This window comes from Eretmochelys imbricata, chromosome 1 (genome assembly GCF_965152235.1).
Source record: "Eretmochelys imbricata isolate rEreImb1 chromosome 1, rEreImb1.hap1, whole genome shotgun sequence".
Classification (NCBI taxonomy): domain Eukaryota; kingdom Metazoa; phylum Chordata; order Testudines; family Cheloniidae; genus Eretmochelys; species Eretmochelys imbricata.
In genome coordinates, this window is record NC_135572.1 from 10,059,847 (window position 1) to 10,073,221 (window position 13,375).

General features: G+C 45.3%; 1 protein-coding gene across 1 annotated transcript in view; it reads right to left on the reverse strand.

Annotated features, from left to right (window-relative positions):
• The window catches only part of CLPB (ClpB family mitochondrial disaggregase), a 141,851-nt gene that overhangs the window by 112,601 nt on the left and 15,875 nt on the right, over positions 1 to 13,375 (reverse strand). The window contains exon 3 of the mRNA XM_077830570.1: positions 8,329 to 8,415. Coding sequence (XP_077686696.1) covers positions 8,329 to 8,415 — 87 coding nt within the window. The remainder of the gene's footprint in view (positions 1 to 8,328; positions 8,416 to 13,375) is intronic.

A 13,375-nucleotide genomic window follows, 5' to 3' on the forward strand; every position in this document is an offset into this window, starting at 1 on the left:
TGCATCCCTTTACTTCCCGCATCAATGTCCTACAACTGCTAGCTTCTGATTTATATTCATTACTATCAACTTCCCCTTTCTTCCATTTGTTTAAACAGCAAAGCTTCTTCCTCAGCTGTGCAATTGTGGCTTTTTGGGCATTTAATAAAGTGTTCTTAAATAATTCCCAATATTATTAATTTTATTCTGATTAGATCCTTCTTCCCAGCGATTTAGCTCATAATTGTTTTGAGCTTTGTGAAATTGGCCCTTTTAAAGCAGCAAGTATATATAGAATTGATTTGGATTTTATTCTGTTGTAAATGTGACCAAGAAGTCATGTTCACTTGTACCGAAGTTATCATCTTTAATGATGTGCTCAGTTTCTTTTCTGTCAAGATGAGGTCTATATGCAATTCTCTGAGGTTGGATGCAACACTTTTTAAGTTAGGAAATTGTCATCTGTAGTATCACGCATGTGGTTGGATTAGATGACCACAGTGGCCCCTTCTGGTCCTTAATATATGAACTCATGAATCATTTCTAAATGCAGAGCAGATTGCCTTCAGTGCACTGATGATATACAAGCATGTCTTTATTGTCCTGTGGATCCTACATTTAAAGGACTGTTTGGAGGAGATGTCTGTCTGGATGCATCACTGTCACTTTGTTCTTAGTCTTCAGTAAACAGGTGCCAGACAGGAGTCATGGATACCAGGGGCTCTTTCCTCTTTTGGGTTCCCTGTTCAAAGGTAGCGAGCCAGGTTAAAGATACCGGCATTATCTTCAACCACACCCTTACCATGGAAAACCCCAAGTCTGAGACAAAGGTACAAAATCTGTGGTAGTGGTGGGGAGTTTCATTTGTGCAATTCTGTCACAGCTGTGCATACCAGATCAATTACTGCAACTCTCTCTCTCTCAGTAGGGCTTCCAGCAGTGCCTCTCTAACATGTGCGGCTTGTCCAGAATGCTCCAAGCTGGTATTGTTGCAATTTAAAGCCCTTAGCAATGAAGGTACATTCAAGTCCTCCTCTTCAGCCTTGTCCTGAAGGGTATCTGCAATCAAAGACTGCCTGGTTTTTAAGGGTCTCCACTACTAACAGGCTATGACATATCATAGGGTCCATCCTCTCCATCTTAAGAATCAAAAACCCACTTTAAGAAGAATGAGCCCAAGTTCCAGCATGGGACTTGAATGCACAACCTTCTGGCCCAGAGTGAATACACAGCCACCGAATGAGTCATACTGCTAACACAAAAACAGTGTCTCATAACTTCCTTGGCAACTCCCTCCATCAGCTTTTCCCTTCTCCCTGAATGTGTTTGTTGAGCGTTCTTCCCAGCCTCTTTATCCACCATCAACCTCTATGCTCTCAGCAACTCTTAGGAAGGCTCTTTTTCTTCACTATTAACTCAGACCAGTAGAATTTTCTTGATAATGTTTATTTTCATAAAAACATTAAAGAGCTACAGAGAGGCAGTGTTGAATAGTGGTGAGAGTAGGAGGACATGGAGGCAGAACTCCTGGGTTCTGTTCTGTACAACTGTCTGCTTCATTTTCCCCATCTGTAAGTATGTAGCCATACTTCTCTACCTCATAAGGCTGCTGGGAGGCTGAACTGTTTATAAAATAGCAGCACGAGTCACTACCGGGAGTCTAACCTTAACTCTAAAATTTGGTAATACAGAACCGTGTCCCAAGATGACAGCTCTGATACAGTATGTCACACATTCCAAACCAATTCCCATCCGACTGCTGTAAAAAGGAAGTGAAAAGAGCTTGCTGGTCTAAACTCAAAAGGACAATCATCTGCTGTACGATCAGCCTCTCTATCCATCCAACCATCCTTCACTCTAACCTCCTCCTTCTGTGACATGCGGTCCCCTCCAGGCAACTAATGTCACTGAATTTTCCTTCACAGGGCCAACCAGACATTTCTGGAGTCGCAAGTATTGATTGCACCTCTCCAATTTGCAGGTAATAAGACATTCAAGCAAAGCAGCCTTTGCTAATAGTGCAATGGAAATACAGAAGTCGCCATACTCATCAACAAAGCGTGTGAACATAATCAGAGGAAATAAGGTAACTTGAAAATATATATAAAATTATATATAGTTTTTTATATACATATAACAAGGATGCAGTATGGGATAGTGGTCAGAGCAAGGGAACAGGGCCAGGTGTCCTGGGTTCTATTGCCTGCTGTCACTGAGTCATTGGGTGACAATGAGCAAAACACCACCCCTCTGGCCCTCAGTTTTCATATCTGTAAAATGGGGGTAATTCTTTCCTACCTCTGAGGGCAGTTGTGAGGCTTAATTAAGCTTTATAAACCATTATGAGATCCACTGATGACAGTGCTGTGAAGAACAGCAGAGAGGAAAGTACATTCCATCGTTATTTGTGCCCTGTTCTTCTTTCTGCACCAGCTCACAATTATTACTGGTAAGTGAGTCAGTGCAAAAGCTGTGATTTAAATCCAGGATTCCCCTCACCTTGTTTTATGATGTACCTCTTGTTCATTCCCTCTATCAGGCTACTGGGTGGCTCTGGCAGAGTACTACTCTCCCAACAGCGAGGTGGTGTGCTCAGAAGAGGCCTGCAGTGTGTCTGAGCTGTAAAGGCAGGCTTTCCTCAATAACTCACCTGTGCTCAATAGCCTCATCAAGCCCTGGGTTTAATTTGCTGATCGAGTTTTAATTTGATCAGAGGCAGAGGCTGTTCATCCGTGCAAATATAAATCTGAATTGACCCTGGTGATGACTCAGAGGGCAATGTTTAACTAAAGTTCACTGGGCAGTGCAATCGATTGCAGTAAGTGCGTTCTGCAGTTAGAGGCTGGGCCTGCATATTGTTAAGAAAAAAAAGAGCAAGGCACCTGGGGTGAGAGAGCTGGCCTTGGCTGGGTCTGCACTGCAAAGCTACCATAACTCAGGCAGCTGGAGTTGGTGAACCAAGAAGGGCAGTGATCCTAGTGACCGGGAGTTACAAAGCACAATGCAAGGGCTTCAAGGGATTTTGATGAGGGGCAGTGCTGGGCTTTATTGGAAGCTGCAAGTCCTGCTGGACACAAAGAGGATCCCTAGAATAGTTATATCTTAACTTTCTGTAGAGCTCAGCATGGGAATAGAGGGGTGGTTGTAAGGAAAGAGCAGTTACTTACCTTCCTGTAACTGTGATTCTTTAATATGTTGTCATCCGTGTGGACCCCAAACTAGACGACATCTCATAGAATCAGGGTGACTGTGTCCGTGGCATACAAGAGCTTAGTCTCCTGAGGTCTGTAATACTTTGGTTTAATTTCAGTTTCTGGGATTAGTGGGAAGATGTTGGGTGGTGTTGGTGGCCTGTGATACACAGGAAGTCAGACTAGATGATCGGGTGGTCCCTTGTGGCTTCAAAACCTATGACTATAAGGTACGTAACCGTTCTCTCTTCTCTGAGTCTGTGTATGTGGGGATCCCACTCCAGGTCACTGGTAAGCTGTGTCCCAACTGGACTGTGGGACTGAGGAGTCATGACTGCCACTAACTAAACAGCGATTGCAACACTGCCCTACCAGGTCTGGCATCTGACCTTGCAGCTACATCAAGGGTTCAGTGTTTAATCAGAGTCAGGGAGTTATTCCATTTAGCTGCCTCACAAATTTCAGCTGTGGGGATGCTCCTGAAACATGCAGAGAGAGAATACATTTGGGAGAACTGAGGGATGCTAGTGGCCGCTCCACCCTTTACACCCTCGGGTGAGGGAACAAGGACGTAACTCATACAGGAGCGGCCCTACGGACACTGCTATTCAAAAGATTTCAATCTTGCATGCATGGGCTGCATGTGTCCCTAGCACGGGATCCCCATGGGCACGTACTCGAAGAAAACGAAACTGCAACATCCGATGCAACACCCAAGGGACGTCATCAGAGCCTCATCTCCAACTGGCTCTATGCAAAGGCAGCACACCTGCATAGCTAGCACATTATGCATGCAAGTCTACATGCCAATGAAGCTTCTGACTCTAGAAGCTTCAGGATATTTATCCCAGTTGCCTAGCTCTGCTTCAGAGACCACTGAATTATATGCCTAAAGTGGAAAGACTGAAAGCGAGGCTATGAAGGAGACATATGTACCTAATATAGGTACTAGACTGTGCCAGTTAATCACATCACTGCCTATAGTCACTGAGAGAATAGCTCCAGACAAGTCACACTCATTATATGCCTTAGAACATACCCACCAATCTATACCATGCATGATGCACTGTTACTACTAATAAAAAACATGTATACAGCGCATTAGATGTACAAAGTGCTGTTCACTCAAAGAAGAGACATATTCCCCAGTCACAAAGAGCTAACAATTGAAACCAGGTGAGACACAGGAGAGGGAGGGCCAGGGGATTAGCAAGCAGGAGAAGCAGGGAAAAATTGCACAGAGAGGTAGGGTGTTTTGGAGGGATCTGAAAGAGGAAAGACCAGGTGCTTGGTGGGTAAGCAAAGGGAGGGTGATCCAGACATGTGGGATTGCAGCAGAGAGGGCATGAAGCTGAAAGTGGGAGAAGGAGATGGAACTGGGGAAGAGGATAAAGTGAGAGGATTGGAAAAAGTAAGACGTGAGAGCAGTGGTGAAAGCAGAGACATATCACAGATGCAGCAAGATTAAGCATGGCCTTGTGAGCAAGGACAAGGAACACTCATTAAGAGATAGGGAGCCAAGGGAGGGACTCAGTTAAAAGCATTAGCAGGTGTGGACAGGGATGCATTATGTGAGAAAGGGCACACGTACAAATACATAACCCTAGGACTAGCCCCTGCTCCTTTAAGAGAGCATTATGGGATCTTTAAAAGGGAAAGTTTCACAGTGGGACACACACATGTAGAGATCTGACTAGAGTTGGGGTCCCTTCCTTCTTATTGAAACTCCTTCTGGAGAGCCACTTCTTTCACAGCACCTACAGGGGATCAGCTGACTAGGGCCTCTGCTCAGCTCTGTCATTTATTTGTGTTAGGTGCGAACTGCTCATTTCAGTGCAGAGTGGGGATCGACTGTTGGGAGGGAGGGGGATGGACAATGGAAATGAAGCTATAAACTGGCATGGGGGAACTAAAGGAATTATAGATACACATAACAAATAAGCCACGTGCCTATCACTACTCTGATCGTGTTGCATCCCTTTCCCAAACGCTCTGTGTAGCTTTGTTCTCTTAGGTTGTACACTATCCAGGGAAAAGACTTTGCTTCTGACACAGAACCCCTCTGCCGCCTTGGTGAAGTCATTTAATCTCTGTGCCTTTAGTTTCCGCCTCATCCATAAAACACAGACAGCACGCCTACTAGTTACAGTGCTCTCTACTGTGCAGAGGCCCTGGTACAAGTAGGCATCAGGAGGCAGTCTAGCTGGATGAGCACATAAGATCTCTTCCCCTACAACACACTTGAATGCAAATGACTTGCTAAATTCAAGAATCACCTTCCTAGTCCTCCCCACAACCCTCCAAACAGCCCTGCACATAATGGTGCGATTATGGTGGACAGGAGCCGGCAATTTATGGAGGCTGCTATTGCAAACCTAGCAGCCTCCATAAATTGCAGACCTACCCCAGAATGGCTAGGGCGGCCCAAACACTGATAAAGGGGCCCAGGATTTTGTGACCAGATCATTAGACTCCTTCCTTCCTTCCCAATGAGCTGCAAAGGGCCGTCCAAACCTCTGCTCCTAAAGCAGCCAGGTCTCCATTGTGGATTAGATTCACAACGGAATAGAAGGGAACTAGCACTGGCTGGGACAGCTGCAAAGTACTGATCTATGGAGTGGTTTTATACACAAAAAGCGTCAACAGTGCAGTGAAGACTCGAAGTGCAGTGCACTCCAGAAAGCGACTTTGTAAAGATGGCATTTTGAGGCTGATGTTTATTTTCTCTCAGTGACTCCAGATTGAACATGCTCAGACTGCCAGCACCATAAACTCCCGTGGCATCTGAATGCCAACCTGAGATCTTTGCTCAAGTACCAGCAACACCTAAAACATATGCCATCAGAACTTAGTTCACAGTTCTGCTGATGTGTCATTTCTCATACTGATGTTGTCTCTGCTGGGCTATGAAGGGCCACAAAGAGTAAAAACTTACTTTGGTCAATAACATCTGCTGCTATAGCTGGATATACAGAGGTGACAGGTCTATTAAGTAAGGAGGACCCGTTTTTGCATTGTCACTTGTCAGAGTAGAGAGACACTTTAAAAAATTCATCACCCTGCAACTGTTAGCGTAAGTCAGACAATGCAATTAACTTAGGCCTATAGGTCCCAGAAAGCATGTTGCCCAGATCACTATTAAGCATGTGTGCGGTTTGATTGGTCAGCATGGAGGGGGCTAACATCTTTAACCTGTTCAGGTAATGCTGTTCCCACCCCACCGCAAATGGAGCTTTACATGAGAGAAAAAGAAAATAATTACAATATGTCCAGAAAACCAAGAGGCACCTTGCACTGGAAAGGATATGTATAAATATCTAGAACTCCATGGGCAAACCTGTGTCACTGAATCAAAGCCATCAACTCAAGAGTGCTCTTTTAGATCCATTTCCATAGTACCTCAGCCCCAAACTGCATATCTAACACCAGGGCCAGGCTCTTTAGGAGTCAGGTTAAATAGGTCAGTATTTCTACTGCATTTGTGAGTGGGCAACTTGGAGGGAATTTCAGAGATTCTTTGTGTCGTTTTCCAGCTCAGTACATTTCCTGGCCAATGGCGAAACCCCATTGTAAGGCTAGAAAGAGCAGCAGAGGCCAGATTCACTCCTGGTGTTACCCCAGTGATGCCAATGGAATAGTTATGCTAGGGATGAGTTTAGCACTAGTTTATGCTTGCTTCCAGAAGGAAGTGAAATATCTAATTAACCTTTCATTATGTTTACAGATGAGTCATATTGAGTTTCAGATAGTCAAGGGCTTTGTTTTAAATTATAGGCAATAATCATCCACAATGCATGGCAAATAAATCTGATTCGCCCAACACAGCTCAAAGCTTCAGTCTTTTTGCCAGATACCCAAATAAGAAACCTAGTTGTTAGTCTTGTGCTAGTGCATAAAGAGACTAGACTGGGTCCTGAAGGCCTTTTCGTGCCTAGAGGTTTTTGTCACCAGTTCTACCTGATTTTATGCTATGTATCTTAAATAATAAAAAGGGTGATCCATCTGAGGTAATTATTGTACCATGAACAGTCTTTCTCCTTGTCTCCCTTCTAGCTTTTGCACCTCTTCAAGCCCTGTTCTGGTCCACTAGTCACTTGGAATGGTCAACAATCGTCACACTCCAACGCTGACCATTGTCCATCAGCGAAGGTGGGAAGCTCCAAATCCATCCCTCTGCGGACATGCAAACAACGAGGCCCGTTGCTGCTCGGACATCAAAGTTAAACAAACAGACCCAAGCCCCCGCCTCCCTGCCCATCTTAAGGAGCTCCCCGAGGAGGTCACGACTTTCAGCTTGTCATCGCACACATCAAAGTTTGCACCACACACGAACTCGGCACACGGATTCGAATCGTGTCGCCCGAGAGCGGATATTCAGCTTTTGTGCCCCGCTTTAATCCTGTGTTTTCCCAAGTAATTAAGCCTTTTTGCTTATGAACTTGTGACTAAGTAAAGCATCTCTGAGAGGTTGTAACATCAAAGCTCATTCTACCGTCTGTCCCACGTTTTCTAAAATTGGATTTCTCTTTCTCTCTTTTTTTTTAAACAAAAACTAATTGAATTTAGTTGTAGACTGAATATATTTAAGAGTGCCTTTAAAGGTTACCAGAAGCCACAGTGATCATCCTGGGAACTAAAGAGGTCGGACACAGAGTCAGCCCTTTTGGTTCATGAAGGCATAGCATGAAAGCCACAGCACTCGCCCCACAAGCTAGGGGAGAAACAGCAAATCCTACTGCAGCAACTTGAGACTTTAGCTGAGTTACTGACACAGTGCGACCTGCACCAGTATCACTGCCAGGCTACAGTCTCATCAGATCTCAAGATACACAGGTTAGGCCTGATCAGTGCTCGAATGGGTGTCTTCCCAAGAAAATAAGAATGCTGCAAGAAAACGGCACTGGTGATGCAATGCATAGAGCTCTCCTCTTTCAGCCAGTAAACCAGTTGGGGTTCTTGGTTATCATATAGTACATAGGTAAATGAAAAGTATAAATATATGGTTTCAGATTTAACCAGCAACCACATCAGAGAACTGCACAAGAGGGAGACTCTGAATGCAGGTTGTTTAGATGGAATCCATGTGGGTTTATCAAAAGGAGAACACAGCATAGCAACTTACCCAGGATGGTGATAAACTACGTTGAAAAAAACTTACCTAGAATTTCTGTTTATAGCTGCTACCATGAGGGCTGTCCAGCCAAGCTTGTGCCTAGCATTCACATCGGTTCCTTCCAACAACAACCTACACAAAACAGAGAGAGACGGCGTCATAAGATTTTGTTTCTCCCCCATAGACATAGGCAAGGGTGCTGAATGGATCAGGGGGCTGGGAACAGAATACAGAATCTTTCATCTCAAGGTCACTAGTTTCAATGCAGCCCCGGGCAATAATGACTGAAAGTTGTTATGGTCTGACAGCTCTTCAGCAGCCAATAAGAAATGAATTGATGGGTCTCAATCCAATTCCTAGCAGACAGGTAACATCATAACTAGCCGGCCTGAATCCTTTTAAGGTTGCTCACATGGATCTTAACAATTCACCAGTATGCTGAAGGAGGGGAAGCTGGTTGATATACATACAGATGGACTACTAGAATTTTTGTGCTGAGTAATAGCCATAAAGGATTCAAGGCTGGGTATCATTGGAAGGCCAGCAGCTCTTGAAATGCCACATACTAACATGGCACTATTTTGGAGCATTCTCGCATGACAGTAAAAGCCTCATAGAGGCATCAAACAAACTTTTGGGCTCTTTCAATAAAGATCTCTCCACTCCTTTTGGACCACTTTCCTAACAGACTCCTACCATCCATTACCAAACTAGTTCTTACCTGGCTACTGCTAGCTTTATTTCTTAGTCTCCTCTACATTCTGACTCTCCTCAGGGTTATGGTCCTCTGCCCCTGCCTCTAATCCTATACCCCTAGTATTATTAGCTTAGACCCTATTTGCAACTGATCCCAAGCAGTAACCTAGAAAGCGGTTTTTCTTTGTTATTCTTGTTATAGTACTGAGTAAGTCTGATTTCTTTGTTAATGGCCAAGACTTTTACATTATAAAACCATGGTACATCCACATCTTGAACACTGAGAGCAGATCTGGTCTCCCCTTCTCAAAAAATATATATTGGAATTGGAAAAGGTACAGAGAAGGGCAACAAAAATGATTAAGGGTATGGAACAGTTTCCATTTGAGGAGAGATTAGTAAGACTGGGACTTTTCAGTTTGAAAAAGAGACAACTAAGGGGGGATATGATAGAGGTCTATAAAATCATGACTGGTGCAGAGAAAGTGAATAAGTGTTATTTACTCTTTCACATAACACAAGAACCAGGAGTCAACCCAATGAAATTAACCGGCAGCAGGTTTAAAACAAACCAAAGGAAGTGCATCTTCATGCAGTGCACAGTCAACCTGTGGAACTCATTGCCAGGGGATGTTGCGAAGGCCAAAAGTATAACAGGGTTCAAAAAATAACTCAATATGTTCATGGAGAACAGGTGCATCAATAGCTATTAGCCAAAATGGTCAGGGACACAACCTCACGCTCTGAGTGTCCCTAGCTTCTGATTGCCAGAAGCTGGGAGTGGACAACAGGGGATGGATCACTTGACTGCCTGTTCTGTTCATTCCCTCTGAAACATCTGCCATTGGTCGCTGTTGGAAAACAGGATATTGGCCTAGATGGACCATCGGTCTGACCCGGAAGGCCATTCTTATGTTCTTAATTAGGCAGGCCAAACAAGAATTTGAAGAGCAACTCAACTCAGCAGAAGACTCAGTAATTAACAGCAAAAACTTTCTAAGTACATCAGAAGCAGGAAGCCTGCCAAACAAAGTGGGACCACTGGACGACTGCGGGGCTAAAGGGACACTCAAGAAAGATGAGGCTGTTACAGAGAAGCTAAATTAATTCTATGCATCTGTTTTCACTGCAGAGGATGTGACAGAGATTCTTGCACTGCAGCCATTCTTTTTAGGTGACAAATCAGAGGAACTGTCCCAGATTGAGATGTCAGTAGAGGAAGTTTTGGAAAAAATTGATACATTAAATGGTAATAAGTCACCAGGAGCAGATGGTATTCACCCAAGAGTTTTGAAGGAACTGAAAGTTGAAATTGCAGAACTAACTGTGGTATGTAAACTACTGCTTAAATCAGCTTCTGTACCAGATGACTGGAGGGTAGCTAATGTGACACCAGTTTTTAAAAAAGGCTCTAGAGGCGATCCTGGCAATTACAGGCCAATAAGCCTGATTTCAGAATCAGGCAAACTGGTTGAAACTAGAGTAAAGAACAGAATTATCAGACATGTAGAGGAACATGATTTGTTGGGGAGGAGTCAATATTGCTTTTGTAAATACTGTAAAGGAAATTATGCATCACCAATCTATTAGAATTCTTTGAAGGGGGTCAAGAAACATGTGGACAAGGGTGATCCAATGGATATAGTGTACCTGGACTTTCAGAAAGCCTTTGACAAGGTTCCTCACCAGAGGCTCTTAAGCAAAGTAAGCAATCTTGGGATAAAAGGTCCTCTCATGGATTGGTAACAGGTTAAAAGACAGGAATCAAAGGGTAGGAATAAATGGTCAGCTTTCAGAATGGAGAGAGGTAAACAGCAGTGTCCCCCTTGGAGACTGAGTCTCTTATGTGCATCTCCCAAACCCCGAACCCCAGCCAAACCACACCGATTCCACTGCAAAGGGGCCCCGCATAGCCATGGAAAAGGGACAGATCTGTCCCTAAGAGGTATTGACTCTGTCTCCCTTCATCTTCGTGGAGCTTTAACTCTGAATCTCTTAGGTCTTGTCTACACTTATAACACTATATGGCACAGCTGCGCCGCTGTAGTGCTTCAGTGTAGGCACTACCTATGCCAATGAGAGGGGTTCTCCCATCAGCACAGGTAATCCACCTCCCCAGGAAACGGTAGCTAGGTGGATGGAAGAATTCTTCCATTCACCTAGCACTGTCTACATGGGAACTTAGGTCAGCTTAACAATGCCACTTAGGGGGGTGGATTTTTCACACTGCTGATTGATGTAGTCAAACTGATCTAATTTTCTAGCATAGACCAGGCCTTAGTTTTACCCCTTAAGACTGCTGTATGTCTGCAACTGCCAGAAGTTTTCAGCCATCCCTCCCTCCAAACTCTGTGCACAATAGGGGTGTAAAAAGTTAACTGGTTAAACTATTAAAATTATATCTGTTAACTGAGGTCCCTCTGGCTGACTGGCGTGGGGCGGCCGGGGCTGGGGTTGCTCCAGTCAGCCGGAGTGGCCGGTGCTGGGGCCCGGCCGGAATCCGGCTGGCGCAGCTAGGGCTGGGGTCCCTCTGGCCAGCCGGTGTGGCGCAGCCGGTGCTGGGGTCCTTTCGGCTGCGACGGGCCACCAGGGTTAACGGTTAAGGCTGGTTAACAGTAACCCTAGTGCTTACCGGTTAACCAGTTAACCGTTTAACCTTTTACTTCCCTAGTGCACACGGTGAGCATGGACAGTGAGCAGGCTAAATCTTCTGGTTAATGACTTCTTGGATAGTTATATTCAAGAGTTAGTGATGTTGAAATGGACCAAGACCACTACAGGGATACAGTCAGCGCTAAGGACATCTTAGATGGGTTCATAGTTCAATGGGCCAATGACAGGAACAAACTTTTGGGAGCCCACGTATTTATCAGACGAACAGACTTCCAAGTAAATATTTACCAGATTTCTATCACACTCACTGTAAAGTCACTAATCCAGCCGATTTTAGTCACTGCATGAAAAAATGGTGCTGGCACCCTAACTCTGATGTGGTCCAAGCAACCTGTCTTTGTTCATCCTTGAGATATGTCTTCCACCTCCCCCCGCACCTCCTTCCATTCTTGTGTCTAATCACTGGAAAGAGGCAACAGAACTTTAAGCACGTCCTTGCAATCTGAAGAGCTCTCTTAGATACAGGTTGGTAGAAAGAAAAAAACATCCCTGACTATTCCGAATTCTCTCCTGTCCCTGTGTAAGGCACTGTAAGTGCTGGAGCACATGAGGCATGGCAGCCTGTGTGCAGTGCAGATTGTTATCTTTAGTGAGCAGCTGTGTATCAGGGCTGTGTTTACAGTAATAACAGAGACATGCTGGGCTAGTCTGTCTCAGACTCATGGCCACTGCTGGACGCGGCAGTTAAGTGTCTCGCTCAAAGTGGCATTGCCTGCAGCATGAATCCACACCGCTGCTCCATCTGCAAACTTCACTTTACACAGTCCCTTTGGATAGAAATGGAGTGCCAATAACCCCAACAAAGGCTTCCTCAGAAGGATCTTTGTGTGATACTGTCTCCTCACAGAGTTTTAATGCCAAGCTGCCCACTTCAGAGAGTCCCAGCTTACTGTAGCCCCATGGACCAAATTCAACCCTGACTTCCAATGAAGTTAATGCAGTGGTTCTCAAACTAGGGCCACTGCTTGTTCAGAGAGAAAGCCCCTGGCAGGCCAGGCAGGTTTGCTTACCTGCCACATCCGCAGGTTCGGCCAATCGCGGCTCCCACTGGCCGCGGTTCACCACGCCAGGCCAATGGGGGCTGCAGGAAGGGTGGCAAGCACTTCCCGCAGTCCGCATTGGCCTGGAGCGGCGAATCACAGCCAGTGGGAGCCACGATTAGCCGAACCTGCGGACGCGGCAGGTAAACAAACTGGCCCGGGCTGCCAGGGGCTTTCCCTGAACAATCGGCGGCCATAGTTTGAGAACCACTGAGTTAATGCATCCACTCAAACCAGAGCTGAATTTGGCCCCAAATCAACAGGAGGTAGAGGAAGAGAATGGTATCATTTCACATCTGATTCTTTATCATCTGACTTTAGCCCAAAGCCCTTTATGTTTATACCTAATTCTTTCACCCACCACCAATACACAGCCACTTCCTGCCATCCTAACACTGCACTGGGCAGAGAGGGCCGGGCCTCTGAGGTGGCACCGAGCACTCTCTCTCTGTCTTAGAGGTGCTGGGCTGGCTGGTTCTTGCTCGCGTGCTCAGAGGCTAACTGATCACCATATGTGGGGTATGGAAGGAATTTTCCCCCAAATCAGATTGGCAGCGACCCTGGGGTTTTCCACCTTCCTCTGCAGCATGTGGGTGCGGGTCACTTGCCAGGATCATCTGGGTGTATTGCATTAAATCATTTCCCTACCATCGCAGGGGCCTCGAGCACTGGTCAGTCCCTCC